Source organism: Melospiza georgiana, chromosome 6 (genome assembly GCF_028018845.1).
Source record: "Melospiza georgiana isolate bMelGeo1 chromosome 6, bMelGeo1.pri, whole genome shotgun sequence".
NCBI lineage: Eukaryota > Metazoa > Chordata > Aves > Passeriformes > Passerellidae > Melospiza > Melospiza georgiana.
Genome location: NC_080435.1, coordinates 57,267,550 through 57,291,818, shown reverse-complemented (window position 1 = coordinate 57,291,818; position 24,269 = coordinate 57,267,550). Strand labels below are relative to the sequence as shown.

Below are 24,269 nucleotides of genomic sequence, written 5' to 3'. Positions count from 1 at the left end.
TTTCCACCTCCCGGTTACTTTCATCCACACACCAGGGTGGCTTTTGCCATCATCGAATCCTGTGTAGTTTCCAGTTGCTTCAAGGAGAGTCTGGCAGATTGGTTTCCCATGCAAACTGACTCCCCAGCAGTCATAATACCTTTATAATTGGAGCTTATCTTTTCTTTAATGTGGATGTAATTCATAGGTGCAGGAGAGATAATAATGAACACATTTAAAGATTTGAATCTGTGATAATAAATAACCACATACTGTAGAGAATTCTACATGATGGAGTGGTTGTGTTTCTAGTTAAGATTGCTTTACACTTTTTATGATAGATTCTTTGCCTTTTTTCCCTCAGAACTTTGTGGAACTTGAGCCCTTTTGCTTGAACTCTTCCACAGGAGATGTCGATCCAGTATTGATCTGTTGCTTCTTGGTTTAGGTTTCAGCAGAAAGGATGTGACTGTTTCTTTCCAAGAAAGCAGGAAAATTTGTGTTTATGTACACGAATAAAGTTTTTCTTTCTGATGTATAGCTGGGGGTAGAAATTGGCAGGATTGACAGCCTGGTGCTTTTTCTCTTCTTACAGTCACTGTGGATCATGTTAATTTTAGGGATTTTGTGACTAAAGTACCGAAGTTGCAAACTGCAGGATGTTCTTGGGGCTGAGCTGTCTGTGTGTGCAGTGAAACAGAGAGTGCAGGTTCCTTCCCACGGGTGACTGCTCACATCAGAGCCAGGCAGAGATTTCTAATACAGGGCTAAGGAGATGGAATACCTTGATTAAATTGTCCGTGGGTTGAGCTCAAGCCTGTGAGTCTGTGGCCCTGAGACATTTCCCGGGAACGATGCCTTTCCATCTTCCTTGTGTGGGCAGTAATTAGCTACAGGCTACAAAAAGCAATTAGAGATTCCTCCCACCTGTACCATGATTCAAAAGAGAATAGGGATGATTAATCCACCAGCTTGTGTGTGCCTGAAACTTGGGTACTAGGATAAAATTATCTATGCAGTGTATTTAGGGTGAACCACAGCGTGGACATTTTTTCATCTTCCATTTTGTGCCTGCATAGTCAGAACCAAAATCTGGCATCTGGCTTTTGTCAGGGCTCATGGAGATGTGGTTGTCTGCCTGGTTTTCATGCTTTTCTCCAAGCATAACTCAAAATAGGTATTGAACTAGGTGAATGTTTTATCTAACCCAGGACATGCCTTAGGTACTTCACTGAAACAGAAGGATAAAAATGATTGAAGGATGATTGTGCTTTTGTGTTGGCAGTGTCCAGGAGCCTGTGGCAAATGGAAACTATGCCTGCCCCTTGTAGATTAAACTGTAATAATGAAAGAGACAGAAAATAAAGGGGATATCATCATTAATGAAAGGGACAGAAAATAAAGGGAATATCAATCGTTTAATTTTGTATGAAAATCCTGAACTTGCTAGCCTGGGGTCCAGGTGGGCCTGCATTATTAGAGCACAATGGCATAAGAGGAATGACAGCTCTCAGAGTATTGCAGTAGTGGCTTCTTCCATGCAAACCAATTTCTGTTCAAATTGTCCTTGAAAGGAAACTTGATCTCTGGATCAAACTAGATGCTTCCTAAGATTAAGGCTTCCAACTTCCTCTCACTTCAGGTTGATTTTGGCAGGAAGAAATAAGCTGTTCATTATTTCAGTACTTCCTGGGGTGTTCTGGCAGAGTAGTGCCACCTTGACCCCCAGTGAAATTTTGATTTCTAGCAAATTCTTACACTTTACTCTAGATATGGTTTACTGCTTTTTTTGAAGCCTGCATAATTCCTTACCAAAAGTATAGTAAAATAATCCAACTTGGCAAATTCTTGTGGATTGTCATGGATTGAGCATTTTGTTTAGATTTCTAAGTCAATTTAAAGGTGATTTATATGTCAGGACTACCCAAGAAATATTAACAAAAATGGTTTGTCTGCAGGTTGCACAGCTAAAGGCCTCAATGGAGTCAATACTGGAGCAATGGAGAGCATATGATGAAATTTATGCAGAAGTCAGCCTGATGACAACAAGATATTTGTACTGCATAGACCAGTGCAAACCTTCTGAGGAAGAAGCTTCATTGGAAGCTTTGAAAAAACAGGTCAAAACTCTCCAGGTAAAGTTGTCTTATTTCTGTACTTTCTTCTTTCCCTTTAGGCAAACAAACTCCATTGAAAAAAGACTGAAAAAATTATCTGAGCAACTTTTTCTTTCTTATAATGACACTGAAGTTAGTGCAGTATTGCTATTTTTTTTATCTCCAGAGGCACTTAGACTTCTTATTTTATGTAGTGCATAAGTTCAACTTGAGTGCAGTTTAGGTAAAAGGTTCAAGGAAAAAGTCCACCAAGTCCTTGTGCTCCCTTGCACCTTGTATTGCTGCTGAGCCTGGCATTTCTGCTTGCTCCAGCACCAGTTCAACTATTCTGTCACCCTCCAGAGAGCTGGAGTCTCCTGCACAGCCTCTGAATGAGTCAGAATGCCAGACATGAATGCTCTGGATCCTCCTGCTGCTCTGCTTGCCTGTTACAGAGTCCAAGTGGAGCATCTGGATTAGGCTGTTAGGCTGGCCCTAGGTCTGGCATTTCACAGCTCTGGCTAAAATCCCCTTTCCTGGCTCTGAGTGTTGAAAGGCTGTGCAAGCATTCCCTCTTTTCCTGTAAACAAGGCCTGATTTGAGGTTTTTTGGAGTTGTATCAGAAGTGATGCAGGACAGACTGAGGCTGTGAGTGCTGGGTATGGGGCTCTTGGCAGTAAACCCTGCACGAGCTCTTCCCACCCTCACCTGGGCTCATATTATAAATAAAAGGAACTGGGCACCTTCTTCCTTCAATCATTCTGTTTACTTTTAACCTGGAGCAGTTCACAGATATGCTGCAATGGCCTATGGGGAGCTTGCAGCTGAGGGCAGGAGATACCAAGCCAACTTTACTGCCAGTAGAAACAGTGGCTTAAAATAAAAGCATTTTTGGTTTCTAGCAAATTAATTTATTCAGTTCAGAGGTGTGGGTTTGATAAATGAGCTTTTTCTTTAACAGCCAATAAAATATCTCAGTTTAAAACAGGTCTCCTGAATTCTTTTTTTTTTCCTATTTCACCTCTCTTAGCTTCCTGATTTTTAGGAATTGGTGTTGCATTTTCTGCAAACATTTTAATCTGTGCTGCAGAAGTATGACATTATTGCTGCCTTATCCTTACTAATCTATAGGGGAAGTTACACTTAGGTCATTTATCCCTCACAATTAATTGCAATAATCCATTCTGCAGGCTCTTCAAGATGAATCAGAGAGCAGTGAAGAAAGTTGGGCCAAGCTCCAGGCTGCTGCCAGTAACCTGAAGAAGATCTGTTCCCCCTCCTTTGCAGAGATTATTGACCAGAAGTGCATGGAGGCACACACTAGGTAAGCCTGCAAAATCAGACCCCAGTTATTAGTATTTAAAAAACCCAAGTTTTTGAGGCAGGACTCAAACGTCTGCCGCATTTTCAAATCTCTACTAATGCATCTCAACTGTCTAAGGGCATCTCTGTGAGGAGTAGAATCACAGAATCATGGAATGGTTTGGGTTGGAAGGGACCTTAAAGATCATTCATTTCCACCCCTCTGCCACAAAAAGGGACACCTTCCACCAGACCAGGTTTCTCCAAGCCCCATTGTCCTGGTTTAGGGCAAATTTGGGAGAAAACCTCCAAAAGGGGCCCCTCCAGAAAGCAAATCCACACAGCTCCTCCCCACAACCGGCTCGGGAAGGATTCCTCAGAGAGAAGTGGAAGGAACCTGTTTATTTAACAGGCACAGCACCCCCAGCACACAAAATGAACAATACTGGGTGACACCACTCTGAAAAAGATGACAAATTCAGAAAGTCTCTCTGGGAGTGCTCGCTCTGTTCTCAGTCCCTCAGCGCTGGGGCAGCTGCTGCCCAGAGTAGGCCCTGCTGGGCCACAAGGTGCAAACTCTCGGGGTTTGCCAGGGCCCAGCCCGGAGCAGGCTCGAGTGGTGCCAAAAAAGGGAAAGGAGAAACAGTCCAGGAAGAAATTTGGACTGTTTAGCTAAACTAGCTAATGAGCAGAAGCAAGAGCAAGCAGAAGCAAAGCAAAAAGCCAAGCAAAAAGCAAAAGCAGCCCTGTCTGTGTGTCCCGCTAGCCGCGGGGAGGCGGCTGATAAGAAACCCAAACAAAACTCTCACTCTTCAGAGCCAGTCTTGAAGGCACAGAACATAATATCCAGCATCAATAGAACACATGAATGGGGATACAAGCATCATAACGACACCCTAGGACAGCCATCCATCCTTGAACATTTTCAGGGATGAGGAACCTCTTGTACTTTTTGCTGCATGCTTTTCATGTGATAGGTCTCACAGCACAAACTGTGGCTTTCAGGGACATGGCTGTGGATGCAAAGCAACTCCCTCAGGAATCCTATACCAAATCACACTCTGCAGGAGAACCTACTGGGAAAACACTCTTAATCTTTTGATACTTTTGATATTTTGGCAGGTGGAACTCAGTAAATGAAGACATCACAGATCAGCTGCGGGCAGCACAGGCAGCTCTGCAGCTCTGGGAGCCCTTTGAGGCTTTGTGCTCTGAGACAGCAGCCAAGTTAGAGCAGTACAGCCAGCAGTGTGCTCAGCTCCTGGATGCTTACATGCCTGAGGAGAACTCCATAGAAACCCTGGAGCAGAGGATACAGGAGATGAAGGTACGTGAAGAAGTTTCTGGTTAATAAGTTCTAAGCTGCTGGGTACAAACCAAGATTTATTTTTGAGAAACAAGGCAAAAGATTACTAGCAATCCAGTCAGTGGAAAAGATAAAATCTGTGGGTTTCTCCCATGAACAGGCACTTTTGTATTTCCTTTAAGCACTTTGACCAGAGACCAAACCTTGTATGGTGAGAAAAGAGCAGAAGGGAGTCATATTCCATCTCTGCCACTTCCTGCTCTACACAAAAGATCAGGCCTGTGTTGGAAAGAATCACTGAAAGAAAAATTATTTACCTTATGGGGAGGAGGAATAATATCTACAAGAACAATAGCTGAGAGAAAAAAGAGCAGTTTTCCTGAGCACATCATCATCCTGAACTCTTCCACAGCCTTCAAATTGTTTTTAATTGGATTTGGTGCTGTGTTTTGGTCTGGTGTGATAAGTTCACAGATTCCTGAGCTCATTAGATTACTCTAAATGCTTTTGATTTTAGGCAAATGAGATCTCATGCTGAAACCACATGGCACATTGGACTCTATCAGGCAGCAAAGCTGTCATTAGGTTCTGGCATTTTTGGTTTTTTCAGGCTGTGATAAAGAAACATAATAATCCTTATGTCAGGACAGAGCAGTGATTCATTGTGCTTTATAAATTTCTAGCCATGAAGAAGTGAAGAATATTCCATTTTGCATGTGGCCTTAAATAAGAAACTTTACAGGGAAAAGAACTCATGTATCTTTCTTTGTCAGAAAAAACTGACAGCAGCAAAGTCTAAACCAAAATATTTTTACTTTTTTCTGATATATTAATGGCTGTGACAGAAATTCACCAATATGTCAGCAAAAAGGAATTGCATTTTCTGGAAATTTTTGGGAAGAGTGCTACACCTACTAAAGCAAGGCCTGGCCACCTAAATGCCATTGGCACTGTAGATCCTGTCCTGGTGTGTGTAGGTAGAACACATGGAATTTTTTGTGGATTTTTTTAAGTGGTGAGTTAAAAGAACGAGGATCAATGAGATGGCATATGAGTTATGTGTATTTGAATATACATGTGCACCACAAAATTTTATTTGAATCCCTCTAATCTTTTCCTCTCTCTATACAAGGAAAATTTATGGTTTTATGGATTTTTGCCACCACAAAAAATAAAAAATAAATTCTTATACAGAGAAGAAGAAATCAAAATGGGTTCTTTATTAAATGGCTGGAGTGGTATTTTATAACATGATCCTTTCATAGAGGTCAGGAAGCAAGGACTGTTTTGCTTTTTAAGGAAATGTGTGTGTTCTTTGCTTTTGATCAGAAGACTTTGCTCACTGTTCTCAGAAAAGACAATACATAGTGGCAAATTTCAGGGGGTTTCATGCCTAAAAGTAAATTTCACTTGTCAAAAAAAATTTTAAAAAATCAGGTACATTGAATGAGTCTAAAATTACTCCCTTTGTTCTTGTACTGCCTTTAGAGTATAATTTCATAGCATCTTTCTAAGCAAACGGGAACAAACAAAACCAAACCCATAGTCCTCAGTCACTGAGGGATCCAAAGTACTGGTATGACTGTAACTAAATAGCATTCCTCATCTGCAGCATGGGCCAGTTCCTCATCTTCTAGTGTACACACATCTTGTAGAGAGGGATATCCCAATTTCCCTCCCTGATTTCCTCTGGAGCAGCAGTGCCTGCAGTCACTGGTGTTCCATTGAACTCTGAACTGTGCCTTTCCCAGCACTGCACTCAAAGGATGCAATTCCCATTATCCTTCAAGTAAAAGACTGAAGCTTTCACCACAGCTGAGCTTGGCTCCCAGATGGGCTCAACAAAAAGAGTTTAGTTACAGCAACAAAAGATACCAAATGAAAGTGGCACATGAATGATGATCTGATTGATTTACTGACTTTTTTTTTCTCTTTCCCCTTCTCTCATCAGAATTTACAGCATGGCCTTCAAAACCTTGCAGGATGCCGAGCCCAGATTTATTTGCAGGCTGACAGGATAAAACAGCAGGCTGGGACAGCTGCTGAGGCCATTCTGATGGAGAAGCTGCAGCCATTCCAGAGAGCAACCTATTTGGAAAAGATGTTGCAGAGGAAGTTGGATGAACTTCAGGTATTTTTTTCTTTTAATATTAAATTAGCTGTTAGTGTGGGGCAACTTCACTAGAGTCCTGTGTGAGCCACATTCCTCATTAGAGCACTGTAGTTCTTGAATTGAAATTTCAATTCATTAAAACTCACTATAGTTCTTGAATTGGAATTTCAATTCATTAAAACTCAGCAGGATTATAAACTATATAAAGAAATAATACATGAAGCCAGAGGGACAGGTGAAGGATTTCACCCTCACCTGCTTGTGTTGCTGCAACAGCCTCTGTCACTGGGCCTGTTATCCCCAGGACCCTCAGATGATGAAAGATTAGGAAATTTATTTTTATTTTTTGGAACATTGAAATAAGCTGTGAACTTTCTCAGCTCTGCCTTGAAAATAAAAAATCATGGGCTTCAGTTTTCCTTGGGAAGAGTTCATGTAGTGAACCTAAAACCAGAGAACTGTGACCATTTGATGTAATTCTGAGGACCAGATTCACATTCCTGTTCAGGCCAGGTGGGGAGAGACCTGGGTCCAGGAGCTCTGCTCAGAGTAGTAGTAGTAGTATTCCTGAGAAAGCTTCCAAGCAAATGTACTGCTGGACATTTACTGATGTAGAATTAATCCATGGAAAAAGTCTGGTTTCAATGAATTGTTCTGTTTTAAAGTAAACCCAAATTCATCAAGACATTTGAAGCCAGCTCTATTTATGCCTCCATCTACCAGCACAGTTAATGGCTGGAAGCCAGAAATCTTTGTGAAGATAACAGGTTTCTCATATTCCCTGTGAACTTCTAACTGCATGAAAAAAAGGCATTTCTGGGGAGTCATTTTCTCTGGTTTAACCCTGTGGTATTACCACAGCAATCTCTCTCCATACACCAGTTTTTGCCATTCGTCCCTTAAAAAACTGTTGTCGAAGTGCTCTCAGAGATGTGGAGTTTAATTCTGGAAAGAAAAAGCTTTCCCAGTGCTGTTCTGCTAAATGAAAGTTGAAATCCAGCCCTACTGATTTCTCCACAGAGCTCCTGTGAGCTGCACAGCTTTGGTTGTGCAGGATTTGTGTGTACTTCAAAGGAATCTCATTTTCACAGGTTTCCCCCTCTGATAGGCTGAGTTTTGACTTTCCAATTTCACAATAAGTTAAATAGCACAAAGCTACCAAAGGTATCACAGAAACTCCTATTCCTTTCACATTGTTACAGCTGTCTCAGAATTTGGAGATTCTGTTTCTTGCTCTCTGCTTTGGGTGAAATTTTCCCCTTGTCCCATTGAAAAATGGAAAAAATTCATTAGAGAGTTATAAATACATTAGAATTTAGGTTTAATAACTGTTTTCCTAAAAATATTGCTCATTGCCCGTTTTTGTATAAGTGTAATTCCTTTTGAATAAGTGTAATAAATAGTAACTAATGTAAATTTTCAATATTCACCCCAGTTCAATCTTTTACAACTGGAGGATTTCAACAACTGCCTGGAAACCCTGGAGGGTCGTGTCAAGAATTGCACAGACACCTTTGATAGCCTCTGTCTAGAGGAAGGAGACAACTCAGAATTGCTCATGGTATGTTTGCATTCCCAAATACAGAAAGATATTACTCAGCTCTTGCCCACTTCAAAATGCTCTTTTTGAAGCATGTCCTAAATGTCACAGTTGCAGCGCTTCTCTCAGAGTAACTATAATTCAGCCAAAACACAAAAAGGAATTATTAAAGTTTAGAAACTCTAGGTCTACATTTCAGGCCAAATGCCTGCATGGAAGGGAGGAAATCACCAGATTTGGGGTTGATGGGAGATATTTTCCCCCAGCTTTGCCCTGGAGCTTCCCTATTTCCCTCAATGTAGGGTATGAGGTAAATGTGGAGGTTCCAGGTCTTGAGTATCTGTTCAGTACTGTTGGAAAAGTGAGCTCTGTGTAAAAAAGTTATTACTTTTTATTCCCCTGTATTTTTTGAAGCTAGCATGGAAATGTTGGATGTTTTCAAGTTGTGAAGAATAAGCTTCTATACTTCTTTTACATGAAAGAAAGGCAGTACTTTTCTGCAATAATTTATTTTTTCCTTACTTCCAGAATCAGACACTGGAGCTGGCTGCACTTTCTCCAAGCATAGAGAGTTTGAATGAAGCAAGCATAAAGCTGCCACTCAGTGACTTCACCCTGAAGAAAATGCAGAGCCTGACTCGACAGTGGAGTCAGAAAACAGCGGCTGCTCTGGAGTGTTGCAGGTCTGAAATGCAAACAAAAAAACATCACTAGTAACAATTCCCTTTTCTGTAATTGAAATGAAAACCATGTTAAAGCATAGAACATCTTGCAATCTGTTCTCAGCTTTCTCAGGGGCTTGCCAGGTGGAATTCTGCCCTTGCATTTTACTTGATTTTTCAGTGTCTATTTGTATTCCAAGTCACTTGAAGCAAAAACCTGGATATTTGTAGGGGAAGAAGGGAGCAAAGTGCCAAGTGAAACCCCCATATGTTAATTTTAAAATGAATGAAAAATATTTAAAATAAATACTAAAAATATTTAAAATAAATAAAAATTTAAAAATAAATATATAATAATTGTATTATATTATTATATATAATATAATAATATGATTATTCTATTATATAAAAACTATATATAGTTTTGTATGTACTAATATTATTATTATATAATATAATTATATATATAATTATATTATATAATTATATAATTATATAATTTTTAATATATATATAAACATACCCAGAAAAACATCCACCAACAGAAGTTTCTGGCTATTCATTTTGTTTTACAGTATGCTTGAGGGAACCCAAAATGATGAGAAGAAATTCTTCCAGAAATGTGAAAAGTGGATGAAATTCCTAGAAAAAATGAAAGAAGCCTTAAAAACAGATATTCCAGGACGGTTTGAAGAACTGCAAGAGCAACAGAGAGTATATGAGGTAAAGCTAACTCTAAAAATGGAAGCATCATTTTGAATGATTAAGGCAGGGGGAAATCACTAGAAAATGCTGTGCCTTTTGAAATTAGATCTGGGCAGGATTTTACAGAGCATTTCACTCTTGAAATGCCTATTAAGGTAAAAACTGTGAAACATGAAAATCCTTTTCCAAAGGGACAGATCCCTTTTTGCAAGTATCAGACCTTTAGGAGTGCATCTTCATGTGCTGTGTCATGGAAGTCCTAAATTTCCCCAGCCCTGAGGTGCACTTGTCTGCCTGTCCCAGAACACTGGAGCCTGTGGCAGCTAACTGGATAGTTTGATGGAGACCTAGCAGCAATCTTAACAGTTTCTGGAAGAAATGCATTTAAAATAGTGTTTTCACAGTATATTTGTGGTTTGACCAGTTGTTAGATTTTAGTGAAAATCTTTTTTCTCTGGCATCTTTCCAGACAGTTGCTATTTGTTACAGAGAAACAGTCAAAAAACTTTAGGTTTCAAATCTCTATCATCCAGCTCATGGTGGGGTCCACTGTCACATATGTGTAAATTCCTCCTGGAATCCAAAAACTGTGGAGTCTTAGGGCACATTTGACACTAGCAATTGAAAATTATAGTTTTCAGCTTTTACAATTAAATAAATCCTGTCACTCTAGAGGAGCAGAAGCAGCTTTCATAGCAAAGGTTGTTCACAGCATAGTTAAAACTTGTTCTCTTGGTATTTTCAGATGCTGCAGACTGAGATTTCCATAAATCAGCAGACATTTAATTCTATCATAGAAAAAGTTCTACTCTCCTTGGAATCTGGAGAAGCAGAGAAAAGGTACTTTATTTGGTTTTCTCCTTAAGATCTTGATTATTTAGTGAATATGCTGTATTCCTTGGAATTGCTATTGAATCTTTGCTCTTATGAGGACATAAATCCAAATTCTTAGCTGGATTTACTCTTTGAATGATCACCTGTCACATTTTGCAAAAGTATGAGAAGGTGCAGTGAGAAAGAAACTCGGGTGCCCTGGCCAGACTGCATTTGGGATAGTAACAGGCTGGGCTGAAAACAAAAATAATTGCTCCTGAAGAGGAGTCTTTTGTTCTGTGCCTGTGGTTGAGAAGCTGCCTGCCCACAGAGCATAATGAGGATGCTGCATATGAAGGATGCTCTCCCTCTTCCTGGACCTCTCTGCTTCTCAGAGTGCACAGGTGTGGACTGTCCACATTGCTCCTGGCACACATGGCAGGGCATTGACTCACTGGCCATGAAACCCTAAACCTGTTTTTTATCAGTATGATCTCAGACCTTTCATGAGAAACAGCAGGTAATGGCTGTGAGCAGGGGTTCAGCTGCCTCAGGTGTTTGGGGTGAACACATTTCCCTCCCTGCCAGACCTTGCTGCTTCCAGAGACTTAGCAGGACAGTGTGTGTGTTCCCCTCAGACATGGCAGTATGGAATCCATAGCTTGGCTTAAAACTGCCAGGGAAGGTAGGGCTGCACTAAGCTGAGCTCCTGGATTTTGTGTTCGGAACTACCCACACGAAGGCAGGGGTTTGTGTGAGAGTAAATCAGGGACAATGGCCTCCTGCAGAGAAGCAGAATTGATAGATGGGGTTGCCTTAACCAACCAGCCAGATCTGCTGGATCATCTGACCATGTTGAAGAAGAGGACAAAATAACTGCTTAAATGGGTTCAATAACTACACAATTTTCCATTGTGCAGATCAATTTTGCAGCATAATCAGTGACCTTGTCTCACTTGGACTGACCTTTTTGTTCTCCAGAGAAGTGTTTAGTGCATATTGTGTCTGATTGCTGTATTATGTATGTTGCTACACCACAATTGCAAGATTGACTTGCCTTACCCTCTTTTGTATCATGTAAAAGGTTGTTTGGATTGCTTAAAAGATGGAATACAGAGAGCAGGGCTGAGCTTAGGGCTGCAAAGAGCTTTCTTGGATTGCTGGGTATTATAACTGAAAAACAACTTTGCAAATGGAGCTCCATCACAATTACTGTAATATGCAGCCTTGAGATCAAAATTAATTAACACTCAGGCCTTGTAATTTTCAGGACAGAGTTTATTTCCAAGCTGACACTGCTGAAGGAGCAGTGGCAGAATGTTATCCGGATGGTTCAGCAGAGGAAGAAGGACGTCGATGGACTCGTGAGCCAGTGGCAGCTCTTCAGGAGTTCCCTGCAGAGCCTCAGCAGATTCCTTGATGACACAAACAGCTTCCTTGCAGCTGTGAAGAGCCAGGACTGTTACAGCCTTTACCAGCTTAGAAATGTAATTCATGATTTCAAGGTACTGTGTTTATTTCTCATAAATCTAAAATATGTGGGCTTTTTCCCTCAGACTGATAAAGCTTCTGTCCAGCCAGGCAAAAAGCTTTAAAATCAGACACTTTTCTTGGGGGAGAAATGATTGGTGATACTTTTTTCCGTAGAGCTGAGCACAGGTAAGAAAGCAGTGACATTGCAAAAGGCTCATTGTGCTCAGAAACTTCTTGATCAGCATGGCCATTTAGCAACCTTGCATGCTTTAAAAATCTTATAGATATGAAAATGGCAATTCAGGGTGCCAGATGAAACAGACACACTAGTCAGCAGGTCACCTCTAAGTCTGTGTGCATCTTACTGACATGACTGCTGAATTCAGGCCTTTTATTTTGCCTGAAGAAAGGTACTTGTGTGGCAAAACAGGCTCTATACATCCTGTGTGTTCAGGGATGGGCAGGAGAGGCCAGAAACTAAGAAAAAGCAAGGGAATCTCTTCACTCAAAGATATACAAACCTTATGATCAGTTCTTCAGAACGGTGAGTTCTGCATTTTACATGCAGTGGAAAAAAATATTTTCCTTTGTTAATTTTGGATGTTTTAGTTTTGCATTTAACTGTGGACCTCTTTGTTTTATAGGAAGGTAGAAACAAACAGTGAACTTGATGGTTGCATAAGGCAATCTAAAACCTTTTAAAATCCTACTACTGAATGCTATTTGCACACTCCAAGATTTATACTGTGTCCCCACACACCTAGTGTTGATGGATTAACACATTACCAGTATTCCATTTGGTGCTTGCCCTTTTTATTTCATCTGTATTTCTACCTGCTGTGTAAAGGTGATTTTCAGTAGATTTTACAACTTAGTGCTCATGCTTTTTTCTTAGTGAGAAAAGCCAGAAAGTCTTCCCCCTCCTACTCCAAATTGCCCTTTTCCTCCTGCTGCTGTTCTACATAAAGAAGCTCTGATTATACCTCCTTGTGTTAGGGATCAATTTGTTGTGGAGAAATTATTATTGATGGCTTACTTCACTTGGAGTGCATCATGATTAACAGGGCTGTTATGTCTGAAAAAATGAGCCTAAGATGTTGACCTTAGAGGTGATCACAGAACTTAGTTTGTATTTTTGACTGCTACACTTTCAGTCTGGCACTATGGATTTGGTCTGGGGAAAGCTTTTGTAGAGTTTTATAAATCAAAATATCAGAGAAAACATGATTTTTCTGAAATTAAAGAAGCACATAGGAGATCTATTGATTCCTCTTTGGCGACTGTGAAAAAAGCTGTACCTTGTGAGTCATCTTCCCAAGTGAAATACCAGCAAAGCACTTCTGGAACTTTCTAACAACAGCTTGGAAAGTTAACTTTTTTTTCCTTTTCAAGAGTAAGGCAGTGATCCTTCAGAGGTGGGAAGCCATGTACACCTTGGTCATCGACGTCGGGGAGAAGCTGCGCGCTGTCTCCGATCCCAACGCCAGCACTGCCCTCCAGGAGGAGCTCAGCCAGCTACAGCAGCGCTGGGGGAAGACCCAGGCCCTGCTGGAGAAGAAGAAGATGCAGTTCAGTGGCACCCTACAGGTAGGTGATGCCCTCCCCACCTGCTGCTCTGGCCTTGGGTCCCAGGAGCTTTCCTGTCCCACCATCTCCAGGCAGGGCTGCTGCTCGCTGCAGGGGCACTCTGAGGGAAGTGCTGTCATGTGTCATCAGGGCTTGGGGAATGCTGAAACTGTGGTCCCCTGATTCTCCAAAGGAAATTGAGTTGGATTTCATTTGTTGCTACAATGGATGTTTCTGCTCTGATTGTTCTGAAGCTCTCCATGGCCTGGAGCTCACTCCTGCTTTGGGCTGTAAAGCTGAAATTTAGCTTAGAGTCAACATGACTTGTTCCTCCTCATGTTTTTCAGCATATAAATAGAAGGGCTGGTCATATTTATTTCCTTACAGCAATGAATTTGCTTTCATGGCTAGGTAGGACATTAGGTATGTCTTAAAATTGAATACTGTCACTGATAGAGTCCAAAAATCATGCTTAAAGCCTCTTGGGTTGAACAAAACAAAGTGAGCAGAAATGCTCTCTAAGGCAAGGCTTAAATAAGAGAGGCTTGAAGTTCTGTAAATGCAAGCACCAAAATCTTGTGGGTGGCACTATGTATCAAAAAGGAAAATTCAAAAAAACAGAGCACAAGATAGATTATTGCAGTGGGTTGAAGATGCTATTTTGTAACATATCCGTGTGGTTCATATGTTTTGATAAAATATCCTCACCTTTTATATTTCTTTGGTTCTCCCTGGGCAGACTTGTGACCGCTTTGAAAAGCAAACCAAGGAACTGGAAAGCAGGCTGCAAGAGCTAAAGGAGAAAGTGAAAGATCCACTCCCTGTTGAACATGAAGAGCTCCACAAAGCTAAGGAACATATTAAGGTATGAACAGCTATATTGTATTTAAATTGATGTAGTCTTTGCACAGCACCTCATCCCTGTAAAATCAGTTTTCTTTCTTACCTGCTCTTCAGTGACACTGAATTTCTCTTTATACCATCCTGATTGCTGCCCATCTCCAAAGTCCAGCTGATCAAGAAGATTGAGTAGTAGTAGTAGTGTTTGGAATTTCTTTTCCTGCTTCTGCTCCCTTTACAGTCTGAATTTATAAAATAAGTAGTTTCTCAAACAAAAGGGAAAAAGCTCCCTTCTCTCAGCTCAATTGGCTCCTGTCTCATGACTGAACCTCCCTTTTTGTTTCCCAATCCATTTTGCACATGGAGCTCCTTAGGCAAGAGACCTTGTAATTCTGCAAAGCACCATACATACCTGCAGGATCTGGGAATAATTAAAGAGAAGGAAAATTAAGAGTAAGGGAGTGGCAAAATTCCTTGCAGCCCATAGTGCACCATGAAAATTAAATGGCAAGAAAAACATTTCCAAGGAATAGGAGACATTTGTCTGGAGTGGTCAGTCTTTCATCATCCTTTTATGAAGTGAATTGTTGACCTATGTAGTGGGAACAAATAAGCTTATTAACAAGCCAAGGCTTTGAACTCATTATCAGCTGTCTGAAATCTTCTTTATGAGTGCTGGCTGTCTTTCCCACAGCAGCAGCCTTGCTGTAGCCCTGACTTATCTGTGAGATGGAAGCACACAGCTTCTGCCTCTTATCCCAGCAAGAGAAATTCAGCTGCAGAGGCAGCAGGGTCAGGCAGTGCCAGTGCAAGTGCTGCTAGTAGGTGTTGTAGTACAATAAAGGACTAAAATGGCATGGCATGCTCTTCCTGCTTTGCATTTCTATCTGGAATAAAGCTATTTTTCTTTCAGCCCTGGACCTTCTATAAGCCTAGCAAAGTCCCATGAAACTCCATAGTTAGCTCTGTAATTTCTCTGGATTTGCCCCTTGTTAGGAGACATAAATGCAAGTGTGCACATCTATAGGAGTAGTGTGATCTCAGGTAAATTTTAGAATCAGGTTTGTTTGGTATTTTCCTCTAGTGTTGAAGCTGGGTCCAAGACCTGGGAAAATCCTCACAGGGTTTAGACCCAGCACACTTCTGACACAAACACTCACAGTTTTTTTCCCCTTCAAAATGAGACAAACTGGATTCTCTCTAAGAGGTTATTTTTGTTGTTGTTGGATGAGCTAGTGACCCTTCCCAGCAGCTTTTTTGCAAAATGGGACCTAGGACCTTGTGTGTGTAGACTGTCATATTACCCAGCTGCAGGCAGTGGTACCTCTGCCTTTTAGGTGACAATTTTAACAGTGTTAAGGAAAATATGTAACTTATAATAAAGAGAAAGGAGAGTTGGGGGAGCAAAGCAGAAAAGAGAGCCTGTTTTCTGTGAACAAGCAGTTTAAAAGCTCCACATTCCTCACAAATCTGAGGAAGTGCCTATGACATCATTCATTAGAGAAGGCAACTGATTTAATCTTTTTGTGTGTTTAGAAAAATAACCTGAAATTGGAGCAAATACAGGTAGAAAGCAACTTGTCCAAAGCAATTATAACAGGAATAAAGGAAACCCTGAAGAAGCAGGCATGTGCTGACCTGGGTGTGAGAGCCCAGATGCTGCCCTGGAGCATGGGGAGCTGCTGGGGCCAGGCTGTCCCAGCAATTTGGGATGCAGGGATGGTACCGGTGGGTCAGTGGGGCACTGCCATGGGCTCCAGTGACTTCCAGTGGCTTCCAGTGGGGTTCCAGTGATCTCCTGGGGATCCTGGCCAGCCCAGCCCCGGCACAGGCGGCGGCACATTCCCTGCTCTCCTCCCCCACAGGCCAGGCAGGGATTAGGCAGCAGGTTTGGAAAGCCGAGGAGCTTAGTGCCAAGGCTTGTGCGGGTGCATTTCCATGCAGGAGCTGGAGCAGTCGCTGGCAGACTGGGCCCACGACATGAAGGAGCTGCAGGCCATGAAGGCGGAGCTGGCACACCTCATCCTCACCGAGGACATGATGGTGCTCAAGGAGCAAGTGGAGCATTTGCACAGGCAGTGGGAAGAGCTCTGCCTGCGGGTGAGTGTTCACCTCCTCCGGGCTGGTTTCCCTGAGGCAGGGCTGGGGTTTCGCTGGGGCAGGGCTGGGGTTTCTCCCGGGGCAGGGCTGGGGTTTCTCTTGGGACAGGACTGGGGTTTCTCTTGGGACAGGACTGGGGTTTCTCCTGGGACAGGACTGGGGTTTCTCCTGGGCTCGGCCCCTCTGGCACTTCTGGCTGGGAATGGGGTTGCTCCCCCACAGCCAGCCCGGGTGGAGTTCACCCTTTGTGTTCTGGACAACAAAATCCTGCCCAGGGTTTAGTTGCAAACCCTTTGTAAGAAGTGGCTGTGTAACCCTGTGTAAGGCTCTGCCTGCACAGAGCCAGATGCAGCTGTTTGCTGGAATAGGTGCCTTTGTTCCTGGCTGCCAAAGCCAGGGAGGGATAAGCACAGGAATTGCCTGAGGGCACGGAGCAAGGAAAGGAAGAGGGAAGTTGAAACAAAATGCCAGCAGAAAGGAAACTTAAATGTGTTTAAATACTAACTCATAGGGCTTGAACACATTGAGAACTGACTTGTCTTCTTTGTAGCAGGAAAATGCTGTGAAACATTTGCATTATTTGTGGCTTGTTGCTGTGTTGCACTTAATTTAGTGTTCGTAAAATTGCTGGGGAACACTTACAGCAAGGTCACATGGACTCGCTTCATTAGGTTATTCTGCAGTTTGAATGTGTGTTTACTTTGTCCTGTTAACAGGATTGGAAGAGGTAAAATACTTCAGGGTCTTAAGTCACTCTGGGGTACTCTACACACCAGCAAACCAAATTCTTGCATCCCTTTACTTGACGAGTAAATAGCTTTTATTTTACAGTTTGTGAAGAAGTACTGAAGCCAGTTAGTATTTTGTTTCTAACCTTTCCACAGGCAAAGGTCAAGCAATCTTGGTGGGGATGTTGCCAGAGTAATGAACAGCTGTGCTTATTTCACAAACTGTGTTGTGATGAAATAGTTATTTAGCTTGATTGGAATAATTAATTTTTTTTTGCATTGCTGTGAGAAAGAAGAATTTAATTTCTTAAACTGGATGGCTGTTATACAACCAGTGTTTTCTCTGTTATTTTTTCTGAACTCTGAAAATAATTCCAGAGACATCCTCTCCCCTTCTGAGAAATACAAGCCATTATTTTTTAAATTAAAATGCCTGAACCATTTTCCTAGTGGAAATCTGCAGTTAAGCCTATAAATGAGAGAACTTCGTTGTTTTTCATTCTTTTTGTGAGCTACTGAAGCCTGCTGTCCCCACTGTGTTGAATAGCCCTGAAAATTAAATTTTTTTATATGTGCTCCACTGCAGTCTATCCAAGTAGTAATTTCCTGCAGTAATTTAAGATCAGATTTTATTCAAAATTTCCATTTTAATTTCCTGAGGGAGCAACGCTGAGTTCAGTCTGTCTTGGAGGCAGGAAAGAGGTGACAGTAATGTAACTGTGTTAGGCACACAAAATCTGTAGCGAGAGGAATCTCTTGAGTGCTGTAGGGAGGGAGATTCTGAATGTTTGCACAGCCCTAATGAGCCTCAGGAGAGCCCACAGTGGTGCTCAGTGCTGGACACAGGCTTGGAGAGCAGACTTGATCAGCTCTGCTGTTGGCATGACTGCTTCATTTTGGCTAACAAAGTAGGGTCAAGATGCATTGTGTGGAGCAAAGTGTGCAGAATAAATGCAGGGAGGTGAAAGAGCTGCAGCTGTCACAGCCCTGGGGCAGCCAGATGCCTGTGCTCAACTGGGCAGGGGCAGACAGGCAGAGGGAGCAGATGCACTCAAGGGATTAGCATTTACAGAGCTGCCCTTGCAAGGTGCATGTAGGTCAGAGATTTACCATTCATCCCAGCCAGCATCTCTGGGGATGTTGTTTTAGCTTCCCTTTGGAATGCACAGAATGCTCACACAGTGGGTGCAAAATGGGGGTGGTACCAGGGCAGCTGGGCAGAGGAGAAAGGGCTCAAAGCAATGGTTTGAAGGGTTCATGTTCCTAGAAGCTTGTCTGGGATTTTTTGGGTTGTTCCTGTTTTTTACTCTCAGCCTGTATTGCTTGGCCAGCTAAATCTGCTTCTTGCTGTTAAAATCCTGCCTTGTCCCATTCTGAGCAGGCAAACATGGAGTCAGAATCACACGAGCATTTAGAGCTTGTTTTGCTGACAAGCAGAGTCTGTTCTTCCACTGACCAAGAAAACTCATCTCCATACATGGGAGATGCTGCAAGTGGTAAGGAAGGATGAAGGGCTCACCCTCCAAACCTCTGAGGTTGAGGGTACATGGGATCATCTCAGAGCAGAGACACTCTTAGAAAGTTTTTGAGGTCCCTGCACCTCCAGACTTTTTCCTATGGAGAACGTGGGAGATTGTTTCCCTGTGTCCCAAGACAGTCCTTTCATCCTCATGTTTTTGCTCAGATTGTCATGAAGGATTCAGAAATCCCTTTCAGCTCTCCATCCCCTCCTGGAAAACAAGTCAGAATTTAGGGGACAAAAGCAATGTGGTCAGAGATGGCTTGGTGCCTTCTGTTTTGGTCCTGGTGTTACATGGAGCTGGCCTTGCTTCCACACTACACATTTAAACTTCACTCTGGGCTACAAAAGAGTGTTAGATATTAGTCTAGAAGAATCAATAATAGAATTTTGAGGAGTCATATGCTGTATAAAGTGCATGTGGGATGTGAAGAAGGGAGTGTTTCCTGCCATGGGGAGACATTTAGTGTGGCCATTTACAGCCAAGACAAGCAAAATATTATGCACAATCTTTATAGACAGAATTTATTGGTGAGAATGAGGAGTTACTTGTTTCTCTTGCTTCAGTAGAGCTTGAACCATTTCTCACTTCCTTTGTCCCATATATCCTGGTACAGGAATCCATCAAGGTTAATAAATAAATACATATTTAAGAGCCTTAGGCTAGAGACAGGTGCTATTAGCTAGTTAGAAGTGTGACCCTGCTTATTTCTGAGATATTGGAGCAATGATAACAATTCAGCTTTTTCAGGCAGTCTCAGACCTTAATTGCTCTATCTAGACAATTTGTTTATCCATTCTGGAAAATGTATTTTTGATGGGGGAAAAAAATCCATAGTTTTCAATGAAAATGATAGATTCTTGATGCTCATTTTTTGGAAGTTCTCCAATTACTGCTGGGCAAATGGAAAGAAAACAGGGAGGCTTTTATAGAGATAAAATAATTGCAGTCAGTAGTTGCAAAGTTTCTCTTAGAGTGGCAGAAAAATAAGAACTTACCCAGGTGTTATTTCTCTTGTGTTATATACGGGGCCATACTAAACAGTATGTAGTAATTATGTATTTTATATTCTTTCTGTGTTTGACATTTTCAGGTTTTCACTGAGTAACATTTAAATTATTATATAAGCACGTTATTTATAAAGCTGTCACTCAGTTTCTTTCTTCTGAGAGAGAGAATCTGGTATTTGCAAGTCAACTTTTTGCCCTGCAATCCAAAATAAGATGTAATAACAATCTGCTTGATGGCTTTGGAAAGGAAAGTAGGATACTTGATAACTGCTCCTGCAAAATGGAATAAGATCAAATGCAGACTAGAAATTAGAAGGCTCATAATTGCTGGTTTCCTTCCAGAAAAAGCTGTTGCTTGAATTTCTGGTGTGTGCTTTTCCACAGGTGTCCCTGAGGAAGCAGGAGATCGAGGACAGGCTCAACACCTGGATCGTGTTCAATGAGAAGAATAAGGAGCTGTGCTCCTGGCTGGTCCAGATGGAAAGCAAAGTGTTGCAGACTGCAGATGTTAGCATTGAAGACATGATAGACAAACTGCAGAAGGTAAGCAGTAATGCCACTCTTCTTCAATTGCAGCCAGATAACTCATTACAGAGGCACCATTCCTCATGCATTCATTGCTCTTGGAAGTGATACATGATGTAAAACCAACACACAGGGTTTTGTGAGATGAGCTTTTCTATCATTAGCTCTTCTTGATGCTCAGATTTGGAGCTTAAAGCAGAGCAGAAATGCCACTGGACTGCATTTATTGCATTTATTCAGTGTGAGCTGTGTTGGCGGGTCTGGGCTGTTGGGGTTTTGGGGCACACATGCACACCCAGCACTGCTCAAATGGTGTCCTGGGAGCAGCTCACTGCTCTCAGCACCTCCATCATCCACACAACTGAGAGGGCAGAGGGCAAGGAAAAGGTTGAAGGATGGGGTAGTTCTTATGCCAGGCAAACAAGAAATTACAACAACCAAAAAACAAAACCTAATTCTGCCCCTTCCCTCATGGTAGTTGGTGCATTCTAATACTTTTGTATTAGCTTGATTTTAAAGAAAATCAACCATTATTGTTCTGCTGTTCTTCCCCATGGCTAAAATGTCTCAGTATCTAATCCCACATCTCCTCTGGGTAAGAATGCCAGCAAAATAAAGCCACCCTAAACTCAAATTTAGGTTCTTTTGAGGTAGCTTCATTGAAAAATGATGTTAAATCAGGAAAACAATAGATAAAATTAGAACATTCGATTGCTATTTTTAGGAATACTTACTCCTGGCACTTGCAAGTCTTTAAGCTGCTTATTTTTTCATAGATTGTGAGAGAACTTCTTCACTGAGGTTTTCTTTTTGTTTTTAGTGAGAGCTCTACGTGCTAATGTAAAACCTCAGCAAAACCTGACTTCACATCATACACGTGGGAAAAGAAACACATATTTTTCTTTTGGTATCATTGTTTTGTTTTGCCCTGTAATTAAAGCAATGTTTGTGTATGTTTATCAGGACTGCATGGAAGAAATAAACCTGTTCAGTGAAAATAAGCTTCACTTGAAACAAATGGGTGATCAGCTAATCAAGGCTAGCAACAAGAGCAGAGTTGCAGAAATAGATGATAAACTGAACAAAATCAATGATCGCTGGCAGCACCTCTTTGATGTCATTGGAGCACGGTAAGAAAATTATTTTCAATGTTTTATGTGAGATAAAAGTCAGAGGTTTGTGTCCTTGACCATCAGAAACAGAGTGACATGACTTTCCAGTTAAGTTGGAATTTATTACTGGGAATTAAGCTGAAAGGAATGTTTTTCTTTTAGAACTTATTGCTGTATTATGACACCAAATGTCTTAATTTATCCAATGGTAGAGGGCAGGATGTAAGAATTCATATGAAATAAAATTTTAATGATGAGAGCTTTGTAAAAGGAAGAGTCAAAGTGATCTCTCCATTCCATATGTTGAATTGCAACCTAATTTTAAGGCAGCGTGGTAGTTCATTTGGGCTTTTTAGGAGAGCCTCCTATTTTAACACAAGCCTCTCTTTCAGTCTGTGTCTGAATGCACAGAATTTAGGAGTAGACTCTATTCTGTCTCTGCAGACAGATTTATATGATAATGTTCCTTTTTTACATTCACAAGTGTTTGAAATTTCATTTAATACCAGTGCTATTTCTTTACTCAGTCTCCCTCTTAAAAACAACTGAAAGACCATGAGTTCCTTTTAAATTCAGGATTTTCTGTATGATGGTGAAGTGAAAAATACTGTCAGTTGAAATGAAAGCCAAAACCTGCCCAGTCTAGGCAACAACCTCCTCTTAATGGATTAAGCATCTTTATTATAGTTGGCAGAGTTAAGAACATCATGATCATTTCAGTATTAGCCTTACTGAGACTATCCCATTTCATTATTATCTCTGAGTTTCTGCCACAGCTTGGGATGAGGATGCTGGGCTGGTCTTGCCTCCTGCTGAGTTTGTTGATAATCCAGAAATAATAAGGCCAACACCAAATTGGCATTGGTCTCAACTTCTCTCCCAAGGTTTTGTTCTGCCTGTGATCCCCACTCTGGGCTCTCAGCAGCTCTGTTGCTCAGTTAAATTTGGGACAGATAATGCAGGTGGTTCTGCTGTGACAATGTAGTGCTAAGTGTGCTGGGCCTCAATCAGGAATGAGATCTGAATTAATGGTGACACAGGAGCTGTGAATGGTTAAGCAGAGGCTGCCTTCTCAAGATCTGACACTGCAGATAGACTTGCAATGGTTGTCTCAAGGTGTCTGGTTTTGATCTGGTGTAGGAAAGCAAGCTTCAGTAATAACCCTTTTTCTGTTCTCATCTGATAGTAATGTGTCACATTTAAAGCTTTTTTGCGATCATTTTTCGTTCTGCTGTGTTTTGGTTTCGAATTGTAGCAATTTTTAAATGCAGATTAAAATGCACTGTTTTAAAAGTGAGGTAAGCATGGCACATTTCTGATAATCTTTAGGAAAACATGCTAAAGAACTGATGGGGCATTAAGAGAGAGATCTGGCAATTTTATTCCAGATATTCTGTAACAAGGACTCTGTAACAAGGACTTGTCTACTTGACGTCTTTTAAATATTTACCTTCAGGCAAGTGTGCAGTGGTGCTTTGAGGTACATTATTGTGGATTTGTCTAGAGCATCAACAAGGCTCCCAGGATCTGGTTTCTAAGTGGATATTGCAGCTACTGGGGAATTGGTGTGATGCTGTATGAGTGTTCCTGTGTAATTAATTCCAAAATGTCTGTAACATGCCAGCTTCTGCTTGTGATTTCCATCATTTTGATGCTCAGGACCAGGGTAATGAACTGGAAGGACCTGGTAAAATGTGATTTTAAGCAGCTCCCTTGGTGGCCCGAGATTATCAGGCAGCCCTGTGGGCTCTGCTGGTCCCCTCTGAGTTAATACTGAGAGGTTCAGCATATGGCAGTGTTTTGCAGCACCTCTCCTCCCTCACCTAGTCCACCTTGCTGGGGCAGGCTCTCAGCTGCTCAGTCATGAGTATCCACCAGGCCAGACACTCAAAGCAGACTCTGAGTACACTCCTAAGAGTTTATTTTGCCCTGCTATAATCTTCCAGCTTTCTGCTTTGAGTTTGCTGCTATGGTGCTGGCTTGCCACTGAGATTTGATGTCTGAAGGAATTAAATTAGACATCAGTTGACTGAAGTGTCCACCTCACTGAGGTGTGTTTTGGGGCACTCAAGATGAGGCTCCTCCCCTGCTTTTGAGTAGCCTCTCTCAAGCTCAGGTGATGGTGGGGAGGCAGCAGCTCAGCCCATCACCAGTGTGACACAAATTGGGCATCTTTGAGGGAGAGCAGAGAGGAGCAAAGAGCCTTGGGCTGGACCTGAGGTGATGTGTGTGTTGTGATGCCCTGTGCTCACAGACTGTCCCCTTCCTTCTTGGTTTGCTTTTGCAGAAACTGTTAAAAAAAATTGTATTGAGGCTGTGTTGAAAGAATACCTGCAAAGGATAGTGGCAGAATTGTGTTGTCCCTGCTGGATTAAGCCATCATAGTCCAGAGATCCTCTCACAGAGTGTGGAGGCTGGAGGGAATGGCACAGGGGCTGTGCATCCACTGCAGCCCTGCAGATGAGACTGGGGCACTGCACAAGTGCTGCCACGTCTGCAGACCCGTGCAAAGCCCTTTTTATTGGGCACTGCTTCATTGCCTGGGGAAAATAAGAGGAATGGAGGAGATGCCTCTGGGAAGGAGTGCCACAGGGCTTGGAGGGTTTGAGGGTAGGGGAATGCTCCTGGAGAGAAGTGACAAATTTTGACTGGCATGCAGAGAAAACCTTGTCTTTCTCCTGAAAAAAAGTTGCTTGTAGGAACTTATTTTCACAGCACATCCATGAAATGAGGAGGTGGTTTCACTCCTGTCTTTTCACATTAGTAGCTGTGGCAAGTAAAATTGAAGTGAAAATTTTCTGAAGTTTCAGGTGCCAAATCTATGACCACTTGAAGCTCTTTTTTTGACAACTCCAACAATTTCTGTTGAACACACAATG

At 41.8% G+C, this 24,269-nt stretch overlaps 1 protein-coding gene across 1 annotated transcript in view; it reads left to right on the top strand.

The window, feature by feature from the left end:
* Positions 1-24,269, top strand: part of SYNE2 (spectrin repeat containing nuclear envelope protein 2) — a 159,234-nt gene that overhangs the window by 105,427 nt on the left and 29,538 nt on the right. The window contains exons 87-100 of the mRNA XM_058025942.1: positions 1,938-2,114; positions 3,266-3,399; positions 4,500-4,704; positions 6,635-6,814; positions 8,232-8,357; positions 8,865-9,019; positions 9,574-9,721; positions 10,449-10,543; positions 11,787-12,021; positions 13,382-13,576; positions 14,295-14,420; positions 16,340-16,495; positions 20,138-20,296; positions 21,242-21,408. Coding sequence (XP_057881925.1) covers positions 1,938-2,114; positions 3,266-3,399; positions 4,500-4,704; positions 6,635-6,814; positions 8,232-8,357; positions 8,865-9,019; positions 9,574-9,721; positions 10,449-10,543; positions 11,787-12,021; positions 13,382-13,576; positions 14,295-14,420; positions 16,340-16,495; positions 20,138-20,296; positions 21,242-21,408 — 2,258 coding nt within the window. The remainder of the gene's footprint in view (positions 1-1,937; positions 2,115-3,265; positions 3,400-4,499; positions 4,705-6,634; positions 6,815-8,231; positions 8,358-8,864; positions 9,020-9,573; positions 9,722-10,448; positions 10,544-11,786; positions 12,022-13,381; positions 13,577-14,294; positions 14,421-16,339; positions 16,496-20,137; positions 20,297-21,241; positions 21,409-24,269) is intronic.